Source organism: Carcharhinus amblyrhynchos, chromosome 5 (assembly GCF_965287045.1).
Source record: "Carcharhinus amblyrhynchos chromosome 5, sCarAmb.v2.hapA, whole genome shotgun sequence".
Taxonomy (NCBI): domain Eukaryota; kingdom Metazoa; phylum Chordata; class Chondrichthyes; order Carcharhiniformes; family Carcharhinidae; genus Carcharhinus; species Carcharhinus amblyrhynchos.
The window spans coordinates 120,988,043-121,014,168 of record NC_137328.1 but is presented as its reverse complement, the minus strand read 5'-3'; the positions used below and the strand labels follow the sequence as shown (position 1 = coordinate 121,014,168).

The window sequence follows — 26,126 nt, the reverse complement described above, 5'->3', positions numbered from 1 at the left end:
CCTAGATCATTACTTCAGGCCTCTGGAATGTGACCTGCTGTTCTCATTTACTCAGTCTTAAAGGAGCAGGCACAGGGAGAGTGGTTCCACTGGTGGGGATGAGGCTATCTCTACAAGATAGTCACCAAGAAAGTCGATAGGGAATTGAGAAGAAACTCCTTTAACCAAACAACGATTAAAGTGTGGAACACACTACAGGGCGTAGTTGAGTTGAATTGAATTGAATAGATGCTTTTCAGGGGAAGCTATGTAAGTATGTGAAGGAGTAGGAGGTAGTGGGTTATGCTGTTAGCATTAGATGGTAAAGGGCATAAGTGCCAATGTACTATTAATCATAGAGTGTGGCGTAATAACTCAGGAAGGTTGACTGTAAAGAACACTAATTATTGATAAACACAAAATAATGCCACTACTCCATGGCGTACAAATGTAAGTCCCAACTGGGACAATAGCTCTGCTGACCCTTCCCAGTATCTGCCTGAGAAAGGAGCACAGGTGATGATTCCATCTGGGCAGGCCATTGCCTGTTACCAGGGGAACCTGCATTCAACAGGCCCCACTGGAAGCTCAATTAGAGATTCCCCATGGAGCTCGTTGAGTTCTTTAAAGATGACAATTATTTCGTTAAGGGAATTGCTAGTTAAACATGTGACATTGATTGTCCTATGAATAGAGAGAGCTGGAACACTTTGGGGTGGAGAGAATCTTGTTGGTCAGTAGAACTGAGGGAGTGCCTTATAAATAAACTGGCTTGAACATATATAAAAAAACAGTCAGGATTGATCTTTCCACTGCAGCCATTTATTGTGAGTAACAATAAGAAAGCTTGAGTGCGGTGGGGTAGCTAAATGGATATAAAATTGGCTTGATGACAGAAAACAAAGAACAAAGAAAATTACAGCACAGGAACAGGTCCTCCAAGCCTGTACTGACCATGCTGCCCGATGTAACTAAAACCCCCTCTAACGGGGACCATATCCCTCTATTTCTATCCTATTCATGTACTTGACAAGTCGCCCCTTTTAAAAGTCACTGCTGTATCCACTTCCACTACCACCCCCCCAGCAGCGAGTTCCAGGCACCCACTACTCTGTGTAAAAAATAATCTGCCTCATACGTCTCCTTTAAACCTTGCCCCTCGCACCTTAAACCAATGCCCCCTAGTGACTGACTCTCCCACCAAGGGGAAAAAGCTTCTGACGATCCACTCTGTCCACGCTTCTCATAATCCTGTAGGCTTCTATCAGGTCGCTCCAGTGAGATAGAGGGCGGTTGTAGAGAGCTGTTTTTCAAACTGGAGGCATGTGACCAGCGGTGTGCCTCGGGGATCAGTGCTGGCTCCACTGTTACTTGCCATCTACATTAATGATTTGATGAGAATTCAGGAGGCGTCGTTAGTAAGCTTGAGGATGACACCAAGGTTGGTGGCATAGTGCACAATCATCTGGAATTGCAACAGGATTTTGATCAATTGGGCCAGTGGGCTGATGAATGACAGATGGAGTTTAATTTAGATAAATGCGAGGTGATGCATTTTGGTCAATTGAACCAGAGCAGGACTTGGTCAATTAATGGCAGGCATCGGGGAGAATTACAGAACAAAAATCTAGGTGTACAGATTCATAGCTCCTTGAAAGTGGAGTCATCGGTGGACAGAGTGGTGAAGAAAGCATTCAGTATGCTCAGTTTCATCAGTCAGAACATTGAAAACAGCAGTTGGGACATCTTGTACAAGATATTGGTAAGGCCACACTTGGAATATTGTGTACGGCTCTGGTCACCCTATTATAGAAAGGATATTATTAAACTAGAAAGAGTTCAGAAAAGGTTTACTAGGATGCTACCAGAACTTGATGGTTTGAGTTATCTGGATAGATAAGGACCTTTTTTCCTTGAAGCATAGGAGGCTGAGGGATAATCTTATAGAGGTCTATAAAATAATGAGGGGCACAGATTGGCTAGATAGTCAATATCCCAAAGATAGGGGAGCCTAAAACTAGAGGGCATAGGTTTAACAGGAGATGGGATAGACACAAAAGGGTCCAGAGGGGCATTTTTTTCCTAGAGGGTGGTGAGTGCCTGGAACAAGCTGCCAGAGGTAGTAGTAAAGGCGGATACAATTTTGTCTCTTAAAAAACACTTACACATTTACAGGGTATGATGGGTACAGAGGGATATGGGCCAAACACGGGCAATTGGGACTATCTTTGTGGTTTAAGAAAGAAAAGGGCAGCATGGACAAGTTGGGCTGAAGGGCCTGTTTCCATAGTGTAAATGTCTGTAACTCTATGAATGGAACAGAAACATTGATCTGTACAAGATGGGCTGGGTGGTCTGATTCTGTGCCATATATGCCATGCAATTCCGTGTAATAATTGGCAAAAGACGTAATGGGGCAATCAAGGAGAATATTTTTATGCAAACAATTGTTATGATCTGTGGTACAATTGTGAGGTTTCTATTCTATTTTAGGATTATATCTGTTGGTTATAGGGTTACTATATACTGTGACAGTAGCTTTAAATATAAGGTTGATATGTAAATGTAAGGTCTCGTGATCTCCGCTGACTGCCTTGCAGCAAACTTAGGCAGTTAAGTTGTTACAGATCTGAGGAAGGCTCAGGGAGGTGCTCAGAGACCAGTTTGTAAGTCGATCATAAAGACTCCCAAAGTCCCACGAAGGTGCTACAGATATCGGGTTATAAGCAGTGATTTTGCAGCAATGCCGGTGTTGATCTGGGGTGGGCACAGTAAGAAATCTCACAACACCAGGTTAAAGTCCAACAGGTTTATTTGGAATCATGAGCTTTCAGAGCGCTGTTCCTTCCTCAGATGAGTCATGAGGAAGAATCATGCACTCACCTGATGAAGGAGCAGCACTCTGAAAGCTCGTGATTGCAAATAAACCCGTCGGGCTTTAACCTGGTGTTGTGAGACTTGTAAATTCTCCATTTATTTCTGAAATGAAACAAAGTTGGCATCAAGGATAGCTAATTAGCATTTTTACTTAGATGCAAAGTTAATGGGCTGCGGGTTGGGGAAGCCATTTTGAGATCAGGTTACAGACTTCCCTAAAAAGAAAGAATATCAGGCAGCTAGCCAACAGTTGAAGTTTTGTGTTGTGTGGTCAGCAGTCGTGTGAGAGGGAGGGAGAGAGAGAGAGACAGGGTTGAAGAAGCTAAGTCTGCACCATAAGCAGAGAAAATTCTGACTCCATTGTTCACCATGTATAACGTGGGTGGGACTAGTGTGCTGATTGAGGACAAAGATTTTGAGGAGGTAAGGGAGGCTGCAAGATTTGCTGGATGCCTTGAAACCAGAGAAATCTACAGCGTAACTTTCCCTGCAAGAGACAGTTGTGCGATTATAAATTACCCATCCGGGAAAGGTAAAATAAAGCAACCCAATGGAAGCTGGGAGCAGCTGTGAACTGTTTACAGTAATAACAATTTAGTAAAAGGTTCTATGAATAAAAAGGAACTGCTTATTTCTATAGTTTACAGTATAAGTTGTCCATAAATGAAAATAATGTTTGGTCAATAGTGTTCTTTTAGTTATTTGTTACAGTAAAAGTACTGGTTGTGAAATGTTGACATGTTCTTTCAGCTGTTAATTTGAAGCTCAATTTTTCTTTAAAAATGATTGGTCTCTGTGCAGATTGTAATGTCTGGAATGCATTGATTTGAAGGATTAGTAACTCCTCAAAAAGGAATTGGATAAATACTTAAAGGAGCCAAAAGTTACAGTGCTATGGGTGAGGATCAGGATGTGTGAGAGTCATGTGTAGCTATTTCAAAAAGCCAGCATATGCACAATAGATTGAATGATCTCCTTCTTTGCTGTATCATTCTATGATACTAATATAAGCTGAAGACACATGGGTCTTACCTGCTTTGCATCTATCATCTTCATAATGGTATCTCTTAGGTTCAGGAATCCCAGACTGTTGAGGTATTGAGCCAACTTATTTAGCATTTTGGGAGTCAGTAGATCCTCATGTCTGCCCAGAACATCGTGAATTCTTCGCATCAAAAACACTGCAAAGTCCATGTCCTTTGAGTGTTTCCCTGCTCAGAAAATTAGAGATAGAAACACATAGTGTCAATTTAATTTGCGGCCTTTCACAGGGGAGGTGATGGCATAGTGGTATTGTCACTAGGCTAGTAATTCAGAGACCCAGAGTAATGCTCTGGGGACTTGGGTTCAAATCCCACCACAGTCGATGGTGAAACTTGAATTCAATTAAAAGTCCAACGATGACCATGAAACTGTTGTCAATTGTTGTAAAAACCCTTCTAGGTCACTAATGTCCTTTAGGGAATTATTGCTGCCGTCATTACCTAGTCTGGCCTACACGTGGCTCCAGATCTATAGCAATGTGGGTGAGCCTTAAATGCCCTCTGAAATTGGGGATTAGCAGAATAAACATATGGACCTGCAGGGGATGAGCTTTGGTGAGATGCTATGTCGATAGGAGCAGCACAGTGGTTAGCGCTGCTGCCTCGTAGTGCCAGGGACCCGGGTTCAATTCCTGGCTTGAGTCACTGTCTGTGTGGCGTCTGCATGTGCTCCCCCTGTCTGCGTGGGTTTCTTCCGGGTGCTCCGGCTTCTTCCCACAGTCCAAATGTTGATTGACCATGCTAAATTGCCCTTTAGTGTCAGAAGGCTAGCAGGGTTAGTAGGTGGGGTTATGGAGATGGGGGCTGGGTGAGATTGTGGTCAGTACAGATTCAATGGGCTGAATGGCTTCCTGCTGCACTGTAGAGATTCTATGATTCTTGATGGTGAAATTTGAATTTTTGGCCGTGGTGTCTTCAGATGCCCAAACTCTGGGTTTCTCTCTTTAACCCCCTTCCCGTTGTCAATGGTGGCACAGTTGTACAGTGGACAGCACTGCTGCCTCACCGCGCCAGGGGCCTGGGTTCAATTCTGGACTCGGGTCACTGGCTGCACGGATCTGCACATTCTCCCCATGTCTGTGTGGATTTCCTCTGGGTGTTCCAGTTCCCTTCCATTGTCTTAAAGACATATTGGTTACCTAAATGATTCAAATAGGTGCTGAAATGTGGTGACTAGGGGAATTTCACAGTAACTCCGTTGCAGTGTTCATGTAAGCTTTACTTGTGACTAATAAATATACACCAAACTTTAAAGCATTCTTTAAAACCTCCTCCTTCACCAAAGCTTCAGACCAGCGGCTCTAATATCTTGCTGAGTGTTAAATGTCTCCCTGGTGGGTAGCGCTTGAGGTCTATTACATTAAAGGGATTTACATCAGTGGAGCTTTTAGAAACAATTCTGTTACAGGATGAGGGAGTCGACGGCTAGACCAGCATTTATTGCCCATCCCTAATTGCTTTTGAGCTGTGATGTGGAGATGCCGGCGTTGGACTGGGGTGGACACAGTAAGAAGTCCCGCAACACCAGATTGAAGTCCAACAGGTTAATTTGGAGTCACGAGCTTTTGGAGCACTGCCCCTTCATCAGGTGAGGAGAGGCTGACTCAGCTGATGAAGGAGCAGCGCTCTGAAAGCTCGTGACTCCAAATAAACCTGTTGGACTTCAACCTGGTGTCGTGAGACTCCTTACTTTAGTATGGGTGGCTTGGTAGTCCGTTTCTGAGGGAAATTAACGGTCGACCACATTTTTGTGGGTCTGGAGTCGCACGTAGGTGAGACCAGCTAATAATGAGCGATTTTCTTCCCTAGGATTTCATTGTGTCATCAGTTCTGCCTGAAAACAAAACATATCGGGTGGGAATGCTCACCCCCAAGGCCGGAAAATCCTGCCTGAGGACATTGGATCTTTGCACGGTCCGTGACCCACCCACCATGACTCCCATGGTGGGCGGGATGGGAAAATTCCACCCATAAGAGTCCAAAGTGAGCGTGCCATTCCTACCTTTAGATTGGCAGTTTTCGACCCAGGCTTTATAACAACATTCAATCGCCTCCATCTCAGCGATGACCTTCACGTTGTCACTGTTACAATTCTGCAGAAACTTCTCCAGAGATTTGATTCCTTTGTCCATGTCCTGGCTGATCTCTCTCTTTATGGATTCTTGCCGTGTGTTCCATGCTTCCATAGACTTTCTCTCCTCTTCCTCTTTCTTCTTCTTATTCTGTGCTTCAATGATGAGGTCCTTCTTCTTCGGAATCTGACAGAGGTTATGAAAGCAGCTTAGATAAAGTTAAAAAGTCTCGCAACACCAGGTTTAAAGTCCAACAGGTTTATTTGGTATCACGTGCCTTAGGAGTGCTGCTCCTTCATCAGGTGATCAGGAAGGCAAATAGGACGCTTGGCCTTTATAGCGAGGGGGATAGAATATAAAAGCAGGGAGGTCTTGCTGCAACTGTACAAAGCACTGGTGAGGCCGCAGCTGGAGTACCGTGTGCAGTTTTGGGCGCCGCACTTACGCAAGGATATTTTGGCCTTGGAAGGAGTGCAGAGGAGGTTCACTAGGCTGATACTGGAGATGAGGGTGTCGGACTATGAAGAGAGACTAAATAGACTGGGTCTGTACTCGTTGGAGTTTAGAAGGATGAGGGGGGATCTTATAGAGACGTATAAGATAATGAAGGGGATGGATAGGGTAGAGGTAGAGAGATTCTTCCCGCTCAGAAAGGACAGCAGGACTAGAGGGCACAGCCTCAAGATAGGGGAGGGGGGGGGGGAGGGGAGGGGGGGGGGGGGGGAGGGGAGGGGAGGGGGGAGGGGGGGAGGGGAGGGGAGGGGGGTAGGGGGGGAGGGGAGGGGGGGAGGGGAGAGGGGAGGGTAGGGGGGGAGGGGAGGGGGGGAGGGGAGAGGGGAGGGGAGGGGGGGAGGGGAGGGGGGGGGGGAGGGGGGAGGGGGGAGGGGAGGGGGGGGGGGGGGGGAGGGGAGGGGGGAGGGGAGGGGGGGGGAGGGGAGGGGGGGGGGAGGGGGGGGGGGAGGGGAGGGGGAGGGGAGGGGGGGGGGAGGGGAGGGGGGAGGGAGGAGGGGGGGAGGGGGTGTGCGGTTTACATGCAGTGTGACATGAACCCAAGATCCCGGTTGAGGCCGTCCTCGTGTGCGGAACTTGGCTATCAGTTTCTGCTCACCGATTCTGCATTGTCATGTGTCTTGAAGGCTGCCTGCTGGATAAAGTAAGCATGGGCAAAGTTGTGGCGACCAATGTTTAATACATCTTCAGCAGTGGTGGGTCAGGCGTGAGATAAGTGAGCACAAATATTCTCCACAAGGAACATAAAAATAGCTAAAAGTTGTATGTGAGTCCTGCTACCCAGGAAAGACCCAAGCATGGAGTAAAAGCCTTTCTGGAAGAAAGGGAGTCAAAGGGAATCAAAGTTGTCAAAATGAAGGAATTAAAGGGCAGAAGCTGGTGTTTGCTTACCTCTGCTTTCTTGCTGTTGCCCTTTTCGGAGGGTGGTTGCTGCTTTGATGGGCCTTTGGAAACCGCACCCTGACTGGTGACAATTGTGACTGCTGCGTTTTCTTCCAAGGTTTCTGCATAAAGTCTCTCAAACACAACCTGCTTTTGCTGACTGCGTAATATTTTCTTCCTTTCCCATGGATCTTTGAAGAAGGTTGAATGAAAAAGTGCATTAAGTCAAGACGCACACTCGATTTCTCAATTAGCAGAGTGCAGTGGACGTACACACACGTGTTTATTGAAAGTGCCTCTTGCTAATTGAGATAAGAGACACTTGCTCTTTCGAGAGAGGACTCTTTGTACTTTTGGGTGTGCAGTTCCAACCCACCCTTAGAACATTGCATGCACCAACACCATATAATAGAGAAAATCGATGCAGTAGAGAGGGTGCGGAGACTACTTCTAGGGTGATACCAGAAATGTATGCCAGCACACATCAGGGAAGGATTAATAGGCTGAAAGTCTCCTCCCTTGAAAAGAGAAAGCTGAGGGGTGACCTCACTGCCTGTGTGGAGTCTGCATGTTCTCCCCGTGTCTGCGTGGGTTTCCTCCCACAGTCTGAAAGACGTGCTGGTTAGGGTGCATTGACCCAAACAGGCACCAGAATGTGGCGCCTAGGAGAATTTCACAATAGCTTCATTGCAGTGTTAATGTAAGCCTTACTTGTGACTAATAAATAAACCTTAACTCTGAGAAGTATTGAAAGCACTGGAAGGTTTTTGATAAGAGTGGATAAATTGAGGATATTTCCTCTGGAGTGTGTGGTGGGGGGGGGAAGCAAATGCTTCCTCTTGTGAAGAAGAGTGTTTTACCACCACGGAAGGTTGTGGAGTCCATTGGGTTGGGATTTTATGGCCTCGCTTGTCCTGAAACCATAATATCCCACCCGAGGTCAGCAAACCCACCCACTCCGATTCCTGTAGCAGGCGGGCTGCTAAAATTCTGGCCCAAGTCATCTTTGAGAAAGAATTAGGCTTCTCGACTCGAAAGGCGTCGAGGAATATGTGGAGTGCGTGGGAGTTAGAGGATCAACCATGATCCTATTGAATAGCGGAGCAGGGCTGAATGGCCTCCTCCTGCTACTACCTTGTGTTTCTAAAAGCCATCAATGTAGGATCATCGCCACAAAATCCAATAGGGAACTTAAAATAAATATCTTTACCCAAACAGCTGGAAGAACATGGAACTCAATAACATGGAGTGGTTGAAGTGAATATTATAGACGCATCAAAGAACGTTGCAGCCCAGAATCAGGCCTTATAGAACATAGAACACTACAGCACAAACAGGCCCTTCGACCCACAAGTTACACCGATCACATCCGTACCTACCAGGCCATAGAGCTATCTGTAACTCCCAATCCCATTAGATCCCATGTACTCATCCAGAAGTCTTTTAAAAGACCCCAGCGAGTTCACCTCTACCACCACCGATGGCAGTCGATTCCACTCACTCACCACCCTCTGAGTGGTGGCCCACTAAGCCTGTGCTGGAATATTTCTAAACTTCTACGTGGTCCGAACCCCTCCCTGTCTATTCATGTATTTGTCAAGATGCCTCTTAGACCTGGCTATTGTATGTGCTTCTACCACCTCTTCAAGCAGTACATTCCAGGCACTCCCTACCCTCTGGGTAAAAAAACATGCCTCTCACATCTCCTTTAAACTTTCCCCCTTTTACTTTAAACCTACCGTCTCTGAGTAACTGGCATTTCTACCCTGGGAAAAAGAATCCGACTACCCATTCTATCCAGCCCCCTCGTAATTTTTGTGAACCTCTATTAGGTCGCCCCTCAAACTCCGATCTTCAATTGAAAACAAACCAAGTTGAGCAGGAGCCATACGAAGCTGTGATAGGTTGAGGGAGCTCAGTCCTGGTCTCTTCATTACAGGAAGGATGTGGAAGCTATTGAGAGGGTGCAGAGGAGATTTACAAGGATGTTGCCTGGATTGGGAGGCATGCCTTATGAGGATAGGTTGAGGGAGCTGGGACTCTTCTCCCTGGAGAGACGAAGGTTGAGAGATGACCTGATAGAGGTTTATAAGATGTTGAGAGGTATAGATAGGGTGGATTCTCGGAGGCTGTTTCCCAGGGCTGAAATGGTCGCTACGAGAGGACACAGGCTTAAGGTGCTGGGGAGCAAGTACAGAGGAGATGTCAGGGCTAAGTTTTTCACTCAGAGGGTGGTGAGTGAGTGGAATCGGCTGCCATCAGTGGTGATGGAGGCCAACTCGTTGGGGTCTTTTAAGAGACTTCTGGATGAGTACATGGGATTTAATGGGATTGAGAGTTATAGATAGGCCTGGTAGGTATGGATATGATTGGCACAACTTGTAGGCCACAGGGCCTGTTTGTGCTGTAGTGTTCTATGTTCTAAGCTCATCCAATCTTTCCTCATAGCTAACATTGTCCAAACCGGGCAATATCCTGGTAAACCTTCTGCAAAGCCATTAATCCTTCTGGTAGCGTGGCGACCAGAACTGTTTGCAGTATTCCAAAAGATTTGATTTGTCATTGTCGCATGTATTAATGTTCAGTGAAAAGTACTTTTTCATGCGTCTGTCTTGCTGTACAAACAAAGCATATCATTCACAGAGAAGAAAATGAGAGAGTGCAGAATGTAATGTTACAGTCATAGCTAGGGTGTAGAGAAAGATCAACTTAATGCGAGGTAGGTCCATTCAAAAGTTTGATGGCAGCAGGGAAGAAGCTGTTCTTGAGTCAGTTGGTACGTGACCTCCGACTTCTGTATATTTTTCCCAACGGAAGAAAGTGGAAGAGAGAATGTCCAGTGTGCGTGGGATCCTTAATTATGCTGGCTGCTTTGCCAAGGCAGCGGGAAGTGTAGACAGAGTCAATGGGATGGTAGGCTGGTTTACGTGATGGATTGGGCTACATTCACGCCCTTTTGTAGTTCCTTGCGGTCTTGGGCAGAGCAGGAGCCCATACCGAGCTGTGATACAACCAGAAAGAATGCTTTCTATGGTGCATCTGTAGAGGTTGGTGAGAGTCGTAGCTGAGATGTCAAATTTCCTTAGTCTTCTGAGAAAGATGAGGCATTGGTGGGCTTTCTTATCTATAGTGTTGGCATGGGGGGGAGACCAGAACTGGTTGCTGGTGATCTGGCCACTTAAAAATTTGAAGCCTAAGCATGGCCTAACTAAAGTTCTATACAACTGAGACGTGACAGAAGTTCGATACTGCTGTTTAAAGAGGAGCTAGACAAGCCTTGGGGGGGAAAATAGGAACTGAGGGCTATAATAGTGGAGTTAGATTAGTAAATGTAGGAGGGGCAAGTGGGGTATAAGTACCAGCATGGTCTGGTTGGACTCAATGGTCCTACTGCTGGGCAGCACATTCTATGAAATGTATTCAAAATACATATTTCCATACAGTACATATTATATACCTACACAAACAAATAAATCAGTCTATTTTACCTTTTGTAGTTATTCTCATGTCGTTCATTATCCCATACTGGCTTTCTACAAGCGGTTTTCTGGAATGCCAGTGTAAGACCTCATCAAACGTTTTCCACTTCAAGAGTGATTCAACTGCAGGGTCCTCACTGAGGGCAAAGAAACAAGCCTGGTTAGTAAGGGCCAAAGCCTGAGGCTCAATGTTGTCAGCCAGTATTCTCTGTACCTGCCGAGATGTGGCAACTGCTCCAACAGATCCCCAACAAACTCTTCAGCTAAGGGTGACGTGATTGGTATCAAACCAATGGTTGGTATTCTCTGCGAGGATGTATCTGTATGAGAGAAATCCAGAGATGGAGTTCAGTTTTGTGACCTGCTCCTCATAGCCCCGACTTAGAATCATAGAATGTGCAGAAGGAGGCCATTCAGCCCATCAGGCCTGCACCGACGACAGTCCCACTCAGGGCCTATCCCCTTATTCCCATGCGTTTATCCCAGCCAGTCCCCCTGACATTAAGGGTTAATTTAGCATAGCCCAACTCACACACCTTTGGACTGTGGGAGGAAATCGGAGCACCCGAAGGAAACCCACGCAGACACGGGGAGAATGTGCGGAGTTTGCACAGACAGTGACCCCCCCAGGTCGGAATTGAACCCAGGTCCTGGCAGTGTGAGGCAGTAGTGCTAACCCGCTGTGCCATCGTGCCACCAAAGGGCTTATCGTACAATTCCTCCAGTGCAGAAGGAGGCCACTCAGCCCATCGAGCCTGTATCAACAACAATCACAAGCTCGAAGTCTTATTGTCATCCTGATCTCACTGTACACATAATAACTCAAGAAATGGGAGTCGGAGTGGTCCAAAAGGCCCTTCGAGCCTGCCCCACTGTTCAATATGACCATGGCTGATCTATGTCAACTCCTTCTCTGTGCCATTTCCCCCTAGCCCTCTATTCCTCAAACGATCAAATATTTATCCACCTCCCACTCTAGATGCATCTAATGATCCAGTCTCCACTACCCGTTGGGCTAAAGAGTTCCAAATATTCACCACCCTCTGCGAGAAGAAATTTCTACGCACCTCAGTTTTAAATGACCGGCCATTTATCTTGTAGCTCTGTCCCCTTGCTGAAGACCCTTGTCGAGCCCCCTCGGGGACCTAGTTACCTTGTCGAGCCCCCTCGGGGACCTGTTTGCCTTGTCGAGCCCCCTCGGGAACCTATAGGGCACGTTTTACCATCCCACCAATGACAAGAATCGGAGCGGGAAGAGGAAGACCGTGGAAATATCCCTTGGCCCCGGGTGGGATTTTCCGGATCCACAGCGAGTAAGGCCATAAAATTGGACCCTCTGTATTTGAATAAGGTCACCCCTCACTCTCTTCTAATCTTCTAGGAATGCAGACCCAGACTATTTAGTCTCTCTTGCTAGGACAACCCTCTCATTCCAAGAATGAGTTAGTGAGGGTTTAAATAATCTGTGTTGGAAGGACCACAATTATTTAAGCTACTGCAGCTCACGGGCTGAAAACATTACAGTAACAAGAAAAGGATAAGAGGGGAGGGACACTAAATACACGGGAACAGGGATGGGGAACGGACAGGAGGTACTGAGAACATGGTCAAACTGTGTGGGAAATGACCAGGTAGGAGACATGAGTGGAGAATTCCAAAGGGCATGATTGAATGCATGTATTTTAAGTTACGCAGTTGGATCTGCTCTAACAGAGATTGCGATATGTTCTCAATAAGGGTGCACAGAATCGATCTGTTTTGCAGTTGTAACGACTTCAACGAGAACCATGAGGTTGGCCTCCCGGAGTATGAGCTCCTTGATTGAGGTCATAGTTGCCTGCCCAGTTAGGGAGCCTCACCCCTGTATAAAAATGGGAGTGTCAGGTCCACTGGCACTTCTGGCTGTGTACCAGAGCACTCTAGGAGTGGAATAGAATGTATAAATAAAACAAATTTGGTGAAGGGACACCAGCCTCTGAGGGTATTTCAATCATCCCTACAGTGCAGAAGGAGACCATTTGGCCCATCGAGTCTGCACTGCCCATAGCCCCATATATCTACCTTGTTAGTCCCCCTGACATTAAGGGGCAATTTTCCATGGCCAGTCAATCTAATTCACACATCTTTGGAGTCGTAGCCATCTTCTTTCTGATACAATTCTAGTTACCAATCGCGTGAACTGGCAACTTAGTCATTCATTTGACACACATTAACCTTCTCCAAATTTATTATCAATTAATTTCTGAATGCCCCTGCCCCACACACCCCACCCCAGATGTTGAAGGTAGCTTCTGAAGATGGGGGGACAACAGTTGTTGACGGCTGAAGATCCTAACTCGTGCCAAATCCTGTTCACCCGTCGTCCCCAAAGCACATTGGATCCCAGTCTGGCAAAGCTTCAATTCTAGTTTTCATGGTTCTGCCCCCTCAGTTCCTCTCTCTTCTCATCTAGCTCCACAACCCACTGGGATATCTGCAATCCTCTCATTCTGGCTCCTTGCACACAGTCCTCATGGTCATCATCCTGCCATTAGTGGTCACACCCCTCAGCTGCCTTGGGCCTAAGCTTCAGAATTCATTCCACTACAGAACTCGCTCTACCTGGTTTCCAGCTGAATAAGCCAATCGCATTCACGGAATCCTGACAGTGCAGAAGGAGGCCATTCAGCCCATCGTGTCTGTACAGACCGCAATCCCACCAAGGCCCTATCCCCACATATGTATCCTGGCAATTCTCCACTCAGAGGCAATTTAGCACATCCAATCCACCTAACCCGCACATCTTTTGGAGCATGGGAGGAAACAGGAGCACCAAGAGGAAACCCACACAGACACAGGGAGAATGCGCAGACTCCATACGGACGGTCACCCAAGGCCGGAATTCAGCCTCCAACTTTGATGTCATGGAAACATCTCTCCTACGCCCATATGATTAGATCTTTCTGTTAGTCTGAAGACTTTGTTCACATCATCCCTCAGCTTTCCCAGTCTAGCTCACTCTTTCATGATGGGCATAACTTCAGCGATTTCTGGTATTTTGTTTGATGATGCCCTTCTGAGGCACCTTGGGGAATTGTGCAATGTTAAGGGAAAAGTTGTTGTTTGAGGAATTGCCTATGGATGGAGAAGGTTTGATGGGCTGAATGGCCTATTCTCAACTTGGGTTTCCTTGGCTCCTTATGATCATTGAAGTTGGGGGATTGGGGAGGTGATGAGGAAGATGAGCCGGGGAGGAAGAGGAAGGTTTTGGGGGGTGGGGGGGGGTGGCAGTTCTTAATATAGAGCTAAGCAACATAGAGTGAGACGCTCTGCTGTTTAATATACCTGGCTCTGCATCGGAGGCTGGTGGTAGGACAATCCCAGGGGTACACATCACGGGGAAAGCAGGTCCCACATCAATGTCAGGAGATATCTTTGCGACTGTTTCCCAGATGTGTCTGTATTCACCTCCGATCTTCCTGCCTAAGCGGTGTTCTGATTCTGTCAAGGAAAAGTAGATATTCTTGGCATCACAAATTTACAAGCTTACACTCTCATAGCCTGTCTTCAATGCTCCAGTTTCCTGATTATCTGCCAGGGTGTAGCCTGATACAAAACTCACCTCCCTACACTCAGCTCACTGACCAACATCCCAGACAGAGAAATGTTGCAGTGTGGCCTTTCAGTTTACGTTTATTTATTAGGGTCACAAGCAGGCTTACGTTAACACTGCAATGAAGTCACTGTGAAAATCCCCTAGTCACCACACTCCGGCACCTGTTTGGGTACACTGAGGGAGAATTTAACCAACGCACCTAACCAGCATGTCTTTCGGACTGAATTCAGATCTGAATTCATTCAGATGGTACGCCAGTTCCATGATGGCCAGAGTACTGGATGGCGGAGAACCCTCTGAGGCATTCCCAGTCACCAATGCCGTCAAACAGGGCTGTGTGCTCGCACCCACACTGTTCAGCATGATGTTTACTGCCATGCTGAATGATGCCTTCCAGGACAGTGTTGCTGGAACCAGCCTCAAGTACAGAGTGGATGGGAAGATCTTCAACCTGAGGAGACTTCAAGCTATTACCAAAGTGAAAGAGACTGTTCTGAGAGATTTCTTCTTTGCCGATGACTGTGCCCTGTATACTGGCTCAGAGCCAGAGATGCAAGTCAGTATGGACAAATTTTCCACGGCTTGTGACAACTTTGGACTCACCATTAAAAAAACCGAAGTCATGCACCAGCCTGCTCCTCATGCACCGTACACAGAACCCATAATCACAATCAAAGGGCAGAAACTACAGCCAGTGGACCAGTTCACTTATCTTGGCAGCACCCTCTCCCAAGCAGTGACTATTGATGCAGAAGTTAACTGCAGAATAGCAAAGGCAAGTTCTGCTTTTGATAGACTGCGCTCCACTGTATGGGAACGTCAAGGACTCAGTCCAGCAACAAAACTGAACGTCTACAGCGCTGTGGCACTCACTACCCTCCTGTATGCCTGTGAAACATGGACTGTGTATCAAAGGCATGCAAGACAGCTCAATCATTTCCACATGACTTGTCTTCACAGAATATTACACATCAGATGGCAAGACAAAGTACCAGACACTGAAGTTCTCTCTAGAGCAAGTCTACCATCAGTCCACACACTGCTGATGAGAGCACAGACCTGGTGGGCAGGTCACGTCATCCGTATGTCAGACGAGCGCATACCCAAGCAGCTCCTTTTTGGGGAACTCTCTGCTGGAAGACAGTCACATGGAGGGCAGAAGAAACGTTTCAAAGACACACTCAAAGCCTCCCTGGAGTCGCCTGACATTGACACGACCACCTGGGAAATGCTGGCACAAAACCACCCTACCTGGCACTGCCTCATCTACAAAGGCTGCCAAGCTCACGAAGCAAGGTGTATTGCTGAAGCACAACTTAAGCGTGAGCTGCGCAAGCCCAGAGCCACCAGCACAACAACTACAGTGTCTACACAAGTCTGTCCAATATGTGCCAAGACATTCCGTGTCCGAATTGGCCTGATCAGTCATCTTCAGACACACCACAACCAGCCTCAAAGTGGCTAATGGTGTCAAGGTCCTCGTTGATGACGATGGATGAACAACAACACCTCTCACAGCCCGTCTTCAATGCTCCAGTTTCCTGATTATCTGCCAGGCATTCTTACAGGGTGTGTAGCCCAGTACAAAACTCACCTCCCTACACTCAGCTCACTGACCGACAGAGAAATGTTGCAGTGCCCTTTCAGTTTAGATTTATTTATTAGTATCACAAGCAGACTTGCATTAACACTGCAATGAAGTTACTGTGAAAATCCCCTAGTCGCCACACTCGAATGCACCCACCACGACTTCAGACAACTCATCCCGGAATAAGAGCAAAATATCGCGGGTGCTGGAACTCTTTCTTAAAGGACATTAGTGAACCAGACAGGTTTTTCCGACAATGGTTTCATGGTCATCAGTAGATTCTTAATTCTAGATATTTTTTATAGAATTCAAACTCCACCATCTGCCGTGGCGGGATTCGAACCCGGGTCCCCAAAACATTAGTTGAGTTTCTGGATTAATACAGAAGTAGAAAATGCTGGAAAATCTCAGCAGATCTGACAGCATCTGTGGCGAGAGAATAGAGCCAATGTTTCGAGTCTGGGTGACCCTTTGTCAGAGTTTCTGGATTAATAGCCCAATGATAGTACCACAGTCCAAAGATGTGCAGGTCAGGCATTGGCCGTGCTAAGTTGCCCCTTAGTGTCTTGGGATGCATAGGTTAGAGGGGTAAATATGTGGGGTTATGGGATAATGCCTGGGTGGGATTGTAGTTGGTGCAGACTCAATGGGCTGAATGGCCTCCTCCTGCACTGTAGGGATTCTACGATTCTATTCTATGATTCACTAGGCCATTGCCTAGAGTAGGGGAGTATCTTGTCCTGATGCTCCAGCCATCACGGTGAGCAGGGGAGGCTTAGTGAAGAGCTGGAGTGTTAGGTTGGGGAAGCTGGGCCTTTGGTGGAAAGGAAGTTGAGGAGAGATGGGATGGAGGTTCACAGCATTGCAGCTGGGTTAAATGAGGAGAAGGTGTTCCCATGAGCTTTTAAAGTTTATTTATTTATTAGTCACAAGTAGGCTTACATTCACACTGCAATGAAGTTACTGTGAAAATCCCTGAGTCGCCACGCTCCGGTGCCTGTTCGGGTACACTGAGGGAGAACTTAGCACGGCCAATGCACCCTAACCAGCACGTCTTTCAGACTGTGGGAGGAAACCGGAGCATCCGGAGGAAACACACACGCGCGTGGTAATATACATAAATGTCTTGGAAGAAAACATAGCTGGTCTGATTAGCAAGTTTGTGGATGATACTAAGATTGGTGGAGTTGCTGATAGTGATGAAGATTGTCAGAGAGTACAGCAGGATATAGGATAGGCTGGAAAACTTGGGCGGAGAAATGGCAGATGGAATTTAATCCGGACAAATGCAAAGGGATGCATTTTTGTAGATCCAATTCAGGTAGGAGATATAAAATAAATGGCAGAACCATCAGGGGCATAGACACACACAGAGATCTGGGAATACAGGCCCACAGATCCTTATAAGTGGCAGCACAGGTGAAAAAGGTGGTCAAGAATCGGGCTTCATTGGATGGGGCATCCAGTATAAAAGCTAACAAACTATGTTATAGTTATATAAAACATTGGTTAGGCCACATTTGGAATACTGTGTCCAATTCTGGTCACCACGGAAGGAGGTGGAGGCTTTGGAGAGAGTACAGAAAAGGTTTACCAGGGTGTTGCCCGGGAGTGGAGGGTATGAGCTATGAGGAGAGATTGAATAAACTGGGGTTGTTCTTCCTGGAAAGACAGAGGCTGAGGGGCCACCGGGTAAAAGTCTATAATATTGAGAAGTATAGATCGGGTGAACATTGGGAAGCTTTTTCCCAGGGCAGAAAGGACAATTACAAGGAGGCACAAGTTCAAGGTAAGGGTGACGGGAGGGGAAGGTTCAGTGGAGACGTGAGGGGGGAGGTTTTTTACAGTGGATGGCGGGGGCTTGGAATGCACTGCCAAATGAGGTGATTGAGGCAGATATGGCAGTGGCATTTCAGATTTATCTGGGTGGACGCATGAACAGACGGGGAGTAGATGGGATATAAGCAATTGATTAGATAGTTCAATGTGATCGGTACAGGCTTGACGGGCCTGTTCCTGTGCTGTATTTCGTTCTCTGTTCAGACGCGGGGAGAACGTGCAGACTCTGCACAGACGGTGACCCAAGCCGGGATTCGAACCTGAGTCCTGGCGCTGTGAGGCAGCGGCGCTGACCACCGTGCCACCGTGCCACACTTTTTGATTCTACAACGTCAGGGGGTCGGGGGTGGGGGGGGGGGGTAGGGTGGGGTGGGGGGGGTGGGGGTGTGGTGGGGTGGGGTGGGGGGGGTGGGGGGGGTGGGGTGGGGGGGGTGGGGGGGGTGGGGTGGGGTGGGGTGGGGTGGGGGGGGTGGGGGGGGGTGGGGTGGGGGGGGTGGGGGTGGGGTGGGGGGGGTGGGGGTGGGGGGGGTGGGGGTGGGGGGGCTGGGGGTGGGGGGGGTGGGGGTGGGGGGGGTGGGGGTGGGGTGGGGGGGGTGGGGGTGGGGTGGGGGGGTGGGGGGGTGGGGTGGGGGGGTGGGGGGGTGGGGGTGGGGTGGGGGTGGGGGTGGGGGGGTGGGGTGGGGTGGGGGTGGGGGGGTGGGGTGGGGGGGGGTGGGGGGGGGTGGTGGTGGTGGGGGGTGGTGGTGGTGGGGGGTGGTGGTGGTGGGGGTGGTGGTGGGGGGGGGTGGTGGTGGGGGGGGGGGGGTGGGGAAGGAGGCGGTCACAGCTTTAAGGTTTCAGGCAAGAAACGCAGGGGAGAGGAGAGTGAGGAAAACCTTCTTTATGCGTTGATAATAACCTACAATTCCAACCCCACCCCCGCTGGGAGGTGGCGGTAGGGGAGATGCTGTCTCCAGCGCTTCAGGAATTTACCTGCACAAGCTGGCACTTCAGCGCACATCGTAGCGACAATCATCAGCAGGTGGTTGTCACTCAGATCAGTCAAATACGTCAGGTCAAGATCCCAGCCAGTGACAGGCAGCTTTTTCAGAAAAAGATACTCCGCCATTCTTCTCTAGAAAGGGGGGGAAAAAAAAGTGATTTCCAATTAGTTGTGATCCGGGGTGTATTATCCGGAGAAGCGTTGGCTTGGGGTTCAATCGTAAAATTCCTAAGGAAATTCAATAAATAACTGGAAGGTAAATATTTTCAGGGAGAGTGGGAAAAACCAGGAAGTAAAGTAAAAGTAAAGTTTATTTATTAGTCACAAGTAAGGCTTACATTAACTATAAAGTTAGAACTTAGAACACTACAGCACAAACAGGCCCTTCAGCCCACAAGTTGCGCCGATCATATCCATACCTACCAGTTCTATCTATAACTCTCAATCTCATGAAATCCCATGTACTCATCCAGAAGTCTCTTAAAAAGACCCCAGCGAGTTCGCCTCTACCACCACCGATGGCAGCCGATTCCACTCACTCACCACCCTCTGAGTGAAAAACTTACCCCTGACATCTCCTCTGTATTTGTTCCCCAGCACCTTAAATCTGTGTCCTCCCGTAGCAACCATTTCAGCCCCGGGAAACAGCCTCTGAGAATCCACCCTATCTATGCCTCTCAACATCTTATAAACCTCTATCAGGTCGCCTCTCATCCTTCATCTCTCTAGGGAGAAAAGACCTAGCTCCCTCAACCTATTGGTTAGTGTGAAAATCCCCGAGTTGCCACACTATGGATCAATGCAATTAACCAGCACGTCTTTCTGATTTCAGCGTAGTTAATGGGACTAATTAAATAGCCCTCATAGGGAAGAATTTTGTTTTAGTCATTCATGGGACATGGGCATCACTAGCTGGTCGTGGGTTTTTTCCGACAATTGACAGAGGTTCCATGTTCATCGTTAGAAGCTTAGAATAAACCACATTGCTGTGGCTCTGGAGTCACGTGTAGACAAGGCCAGGTAAAGATGGCCGATTTCCTTCCCCAATTCATGAACTTGATGGGTTTCTCTGACAATCGACAATGGTTCCATGGTCATCATTAGAATCTTAAATCCAGATATTTTCATTGAACTCAAATTCTATTGTGGTGGGATTCGAACATGGGTCCTCAGAACATTAGCTGAGATTCTGGATTAATAGTCTAGCGATTAATATCACTAGGCCATCGCCTCCCCTGTTCTCATGCATACCTGCCCCACCCCCCTCCACCCCCTCATTGATCTAAGGGTGGGGGGTAGGCTACAGGGCATCTCAGAAAAATATTCAAACCTCCTGAGCTTTGCTCAAAATGGCAGTGCCCCCAATGGTTTCCCCTCCCTGCTGTGGCAGTGCCCACCGCTGCCAGTGGGGCCTCTGTCCTTCCAAGGCGGCATGGCTCCCTTTGACTCTATAGACGATTTGGGTGTAGCCAGCTGGGAGGAGACCTCCCAGAAGATTACAGCAGTGGATACATTGCCCAGGAGAATGAGGTCAAGGCCTGGAAATGGTCCTGGACAAAGGGAAGGCGATGGCCTAGTGGTATTATCGTTAGACTGCTAATCCAGAAATTCAGTTCATCGGAGGCCCGGGTTCGAATCCCACCATGGGAGGTAATGGAATTTGAATTCAATACAAAATATCTGGAATCAAGAATCTATGTATTGTTAGAATGTTATCAATGATAACATTGGATCTGTTATAGTGACAGATAAAATGATGTGATCAGCTGACGTGATGATGTAACTTCTCCCTCAAAGCCAACAAAATGAAGGAGATTGTCATTGACTTCAGGAGGCGTAAAGGAGAACATGCCCCTGTCTATATCAACGGGAGGAAGTAGAAATGGTGGAAAGCTTCACGTTTTTAGGTATCCAGATGACCGACAACCTGACCTGGTTCTCTACTGGCTGAATAAATGCCAGTGTTGGCAATCATTGACAAAAAGGCCAAAAAAACAATCCGTGAGTTGTGATTGTAGCTGGCATTGATGTTCCTGATTGCTCTTGAGAAGGTAGTGGTGAGCTGCCTTCTTGAACCGTGATGTGGAGACGCTGGCGTTGGCCTGGGGTGGGCACAATAAGAAGTCTCGCAACACCAGATTAAAGTCCAACAGGTTTATTTGGAATCACCGAGCTTTCAGAACGCTACTCCCTCGTCAGGTGAGTGGAGAGGTGTGTTCACAAACATGACATACATAGACAGAGACTTAATTGCAAGTTAATGGTTGGAATGCGAGTTTTTACAGGTAATCGAGTCTCTACAAGTACAGATAATGTGAGTAGAGCGAGAGATAATCACAGGTTAAAGAGTTGTCTCAAGGCAGGACAGTTAGCAGGATTTTGCAAGCCCAGGCCAAATGGTGAGGGTTACATGTAATGTGACATGAACCTAAGATCCCAGTTTTATCTCTAAGTTTACTTGCTTATTAGTCGTGAGTGAGGCTTACATTAACACTGCAATGAAGCTACTGTGAAATTCCCCTAGTCACAGTTAGGCGCCTCTTTGGATCAATGCACCCCTAACCAGCTCATCTTTCAGGATATGGGAGGAAACCCACGGGGAGAACGTATAAACTCCACACAGACAGTGACCCAAGCCAGGAATTGAACCCAGGTCCCTGGTGCTGTGAAGCAGCAGTGCTAACCACTGTGCTACCGTGCCGCCTTGGAGAATGAGGACGGCCTCAACTGGGATCTTGGGTTCATGTTACTCTACATGTAACCCTCGCCATTTGGCCTGGGTTTGCAAAATCCTACTAACTGTCCTGGCTGGAGACAATTCACACCTCTTTAACCTCTGATTATCCCTCTCTCCACTCACCCTATCTGTGTCTGTAGAGACTTGATTACCTGTACAGACTCAAAGCCCAACCATTATCTTGCAATTGAGCCTTTGTCTATATATGCCGTGTTTGTGAACACAACTCTTCACTATCTGATGAAGGAGTAGTGTTCCAAAAGCTTGTGATCCCAAATAAACCTGTTGGACTTTAACCTGGTGTTGTGAGACTTCTTCTTGAACTACTGCAGTCAACATGGTGTAGGTACACCCACAGTGTTGTTTGGGAGGGAGTTTCAGGATCTTGACCCAGTGACAGTGAAGGAACTGCAATATATTTACAAGTCAGGATGATGAGTGGCTTGGTGGAGAATTTGTAGATGGTGGTGTTCCCATGTATCTTCTAACCTTGCCCTTTTAGGTGGTAGAGGTCACAGGTTTGGAAGGTGTTGTCTAAGGATCTTTGAATTGTTGCAGTGCACCTTGTAGATGATACACACTGCTGCTACTGAGCGTCGGTGGTGGAGGGAGTGGATGTTTGTAGATGGGGTGCCAATCAAGCGGGTTGCTTTGTACTGGATGGTGCCAAGTTTCTTGAGTGTACTTGGAGCTGCACCCATCCAGGCAAGTGGGGAGTATAAAGAACAAAGAACAAAAACAGCCCGGGAAACAGGCCCTTCGGCCCAATGAGCCCGCGCCACCATTTTAACATTACCAGTCCCCCTCTCCACCCATGACCCTTATCTATGCTTATGGCATTCCACATTGAGGGAAAACTAATTTAGGGACAATTTATTACCTCCAATCAGCCTAATAGCACATCTTTGGGATGTGGGAGGAAACCAGAGCACCCGGAGAAAACCCACGCAAGCACGGGGAGAATGCGCAAACTCCCACAGGCACTGGCCCTAATCCATATGTCTGCACAGCAATCAGTGATAGTCACTGAGCTGTCGTGTTGCCCAGCATCTGGTCCAGTTTAAGCACACACTAACGACATGAAGTACTAGGCTATTCTCGAAACAACCAAGAGCAGCCCTAGTACGACCCATCACGTGTATGCCCCTCATTGGACAACAAGGCGGACCGACTTAAAACCTGTGAATTAAAAGAGAAAAACATTAGTATCATTCCACATCCTTATACATTACCAGGGACGTCCCAATGCTAATGACCCGCATTTAAAACAATCTCCAATATCCCTCCATCTCCAACCCACTCATGTGCCTGTCTAAGTTACTCTTAAACAACTCCAGCATACCTGCCTCCACCACCTTGCTTGGCAGAGCATTCCATACCCCCACTGCCCTCTGTGTGAAAAACCTCCATCACACTCCTGACTTGTGTCTTGTAGATGGTGGACAGGCTTTGGGGAGTCAGGAGATGAGTTACTTGCCGGAGTATCTCTAGCCTCTGACCTGGTGGAAATGCATCTGACTGTTCATGATAGTTACACCGGGATTGCACCTGCAAAAGTTTGCACTGCTGACTCTGGACAGTCTTTTAGGATGAAAGGATGGCCAGAAGGAGACCATTCGGCCCACTGAGCCTGCACTGACAACAATCCTACCCAGGCCCTATTCCCATCAGCCACGTATTTACCCTACTAATCCCCCTAACCTACACATCATTGGGATGCTAAGGGGCAATTTAGCATGGCCAATCCACCTAACCCTTACATCTTTGGACTGTGGGAGGAAACCGGAGCACCTGGAGGAAACCCGTGCAGACATGGGGGGAATGTGCAATCTCCACACAGACAGCAACCCGAGGCCAGAATTGAATCTCGGCCCTCAGGTCACTGTTGATGAGGCAGCAGTGCTAACCACTGTTACTTCCAATGTGCAACACACTGTGGTCACTCTTGACAGAAGGGTCACCAGCTACCACTCCATCCCAAACAACAATCCAGACCACCCACCACATCTCTCTGGGAATGGCAGACCAGTCTTCGCCATTCTCACCCTCTCTCAAGAGCAGAACTGGCTGAAGGAGTTCGAAGGGGTAGAGGTAGAGAAGATGGATTCACTCCTTGCATGAGCTCAGTACTCGATGGGGTAAACAGAAGATAATCACAAAAAAATTCAATGAGGAAATTGAGAAGATATTTTTGCTGAGACAGTGGAATTCACAAGGAACCAATGAGATTTTAAGGAGAAGAGAGGAAGCGAAGAAGAGGAGAAGATTCTAGAATTCTCTGGAATGAAGAGCTTGTTGCATGAGGAGTGTTGGAGGACTCTGGGTCCATAGTCATTGGAGTTTAGCAGGATGAGGAGGGGATCTTATTGAAACTTACAGGATACTGCAGATAGAGTGGACGTGGAGAGGATGTTTCCACTAGAAGGAAAAACTAGAACCAGAGGGCACAACCTCAGGCTAGAGGGGCGATCCTTTAAAACAGAGATGAAGAGGAATTTTTTCAGCCAAAGGGTGGTGAATCTGTGGAACTCTTTGCCATAGAAAGTTGTGGAGGTCAGGTCATTGAGTGTTTTTGAGACAGAGATAGATAGGTTCTTGATTAATAAGGAGAAAAGTATCAGTCATGATTGAATGGCGGAGCAGACTCAATGGGCCGAGTGGCCTAATTCTGCTCCTATATCTTATGGTCTAATGGCGAGGGCAGCTGAGGGCCGAATCTTGTTGAGGTATCGGTTGTCCTGCCTGCCTGCTAGAGCACCGACAAGAGACTCGCGCTAATGCTTTTCCCTTCCCGCTGACTGACTCACAAGCGAAACAGGCAGCTGGTGAGGCCAGCCATGTGGGCCTTCCTCTGGAACAAAGACCCCAGGGCTCGGAAGCCTTGCCTATTGGAAGCTGCCAGCCAATCAGAGGCCAGCAGCTTTTGTGCTCATCAGCGCCACTGCGGAGGCTGTGGCTGCAGCCGGAATGACAGGCATCACAATCCCAGACCAAAGCAACAGCTAAGGAATGTTGTTGAGAGGGATGTGGGTAAGGTGGGTGGTGGGGGTGTCGCTGCTGGGAGTGGCATCAAGGGCTGAGAGTTGCAGAGAGAGTGCTGCATCAGGTGTTGGCAGCAACGGTAGGGGTCTCCCTTTCCCAATGTCCACTTCCAGGATCTGAATGCCTTTGATCATTTGACTTCCCCCCCCGCCCCCCCCCCCCGCCCCCCCCACCACCACCCACCCCACCCCCACAGCAGGATGCCCTGGCAGTGACAAGTAGCCTGTACCGGTTAACTACTTGTTCACACCTTATGGTGTCAGGCTTGTGGCTGTCGTATTACAGGTGACGGTGGGATGAGAGCCTTAAGTGGTCACTAATTGGCCAATTAAGTGGTGGCGGAGTGTGAAGGCTGATCGTTGACCAACCTGCCCAGGACTTGACTTGAACAGAGGCAGGGTCATCTGGGTCCTGGTACACCACAATCTCACTTACTCATCTGCCCTTGTCACCCTCCAAGTTCAACTCCAGCAAGGGTTCTACCCACGGCATGGGAATACCATCACCTGCAAGTTCCCCTCCAAGGCCCTCACCATCTCACATAGAGGTTGACAGCATGGGAAACAGGCCCTTTGGCCTAGCTTGTCCATGTCGTCCAGTTTTTACCATTAAGCTAGTGCCAATTGCCCACATTTGATCCATATCCCTCTAAATCCATTTTACCCACATAACTATCTGAATGCTTTTCAAAAGACAAAATTGTACCCGCCTGTACTGCCAACTCTGGCATCTTGTTCCAGACACTCACCACCCTCTGTATGAAAAAATTGCCCAACTGGACCCTTTTGTATCTCTCCCCTCTCACCTTAAACCTGTGCCACTTGAAAATATATCGCTGTGCCTTTCGATGTCGCTGGGTCGAAACACAGGAACCCCTTCCCTAACAGCGCTCCCTAGCTCACCAGCACCTGCCCAAGGACAGTCAAGGACGTTCAACCATAGTGACTTAGCTAGTCACACCCATAACATGTGAATAAACCATTCATAAATGGATTGGATGAATCGGGTTAGGATGCGGATTGTGTGGAGAATGGACTGGCACGGACTCAGTTGGACTGTTTCACGGCTCCACAATTCGCTCCAATAGATACTGTCATCGGTACTCACCAGCAGTAAGAAGTTACGAGCAGGGCCTGTCCATTGACTGTTGGGTTTGAGTGCTCTCTGGGACAGAGGTAAGTTCCGGAGAAGGGCCACATGGAGGCAATACATTCTGCATAGGTCTGCTGCCGCTGGAATGGTCAATCCTTGAGGTCCATCCTGTTTTCAACACACACACGCAAAACCAGAAGTTTAAACCTTGACTTAAATGCACGGTGGCACAGTGATTAGCACTGCTTCCTCATAGCACCAGGGACACGGGTTCAATTCCCGGCTTGGGTCACTGTCTGTGTGGAGTTTGCACATTCTCCCTGTGTCTGGGTGGGTTTCCTCAGGTGTTCCGTTTTCCTCCCACAGTCCGAAGGTGTAACGGTTAGGTGCATTGGCCATGTTAAATTGT

At 47.9% G+C, this 26,126-nt stretch overlaps 1 protein-coding gene across 1 annotated transcript in view; it reads right to left on the bottom strand.

Annotated features, from left to right (window-relative positions):
- LOC145343558 (putative ATP-dependent RNA helicase DDX60) overlaps positions 1 to 26,126 on the bottom strand; it is a 130,760-nt gene that overhangs the window by 84,301 nt on the left and 20,333 nt on the right. Inside the window, exons 7-14 of the mRNA XM_080189807.1 lie at positions 25,733 to 25,885; positions 18,837 to 18,978; positions 14,167 to 14,322; positions 11,057 to 11,162; positions 10,852 to 10,979; positions 7,373 to 7,554; positions 5,902 to 6,157; positions 3,889 to 4,067 (exon numbers count right to left, since the gene is read on the bottom strand). Of these exons, the coding sequence (XP_080045933.1) occupies positions 3,889 to 4,067; positions 5,902 to 6,157; positions 7,373 to 7,554; positions 10,852 to 10,979; positions 11,057 to 11,162; positions 14,167 to 14,322; positions 18,837 to 18,978; positions 25,733 to 25,885 (1,302 nt within the window). The remainder of the gene's footprint in view (positions 1 to 3,888; positions 4,068 to 5,901; positions 6,158 to 7,372; positions 7,555 to 10,851; positions 10,980 to 11,056; positions 11,163 to 14,166; positions 14,323 to 18,836; positions 18,979 to 25,732; positions 25,886 to 26,126) is intronic.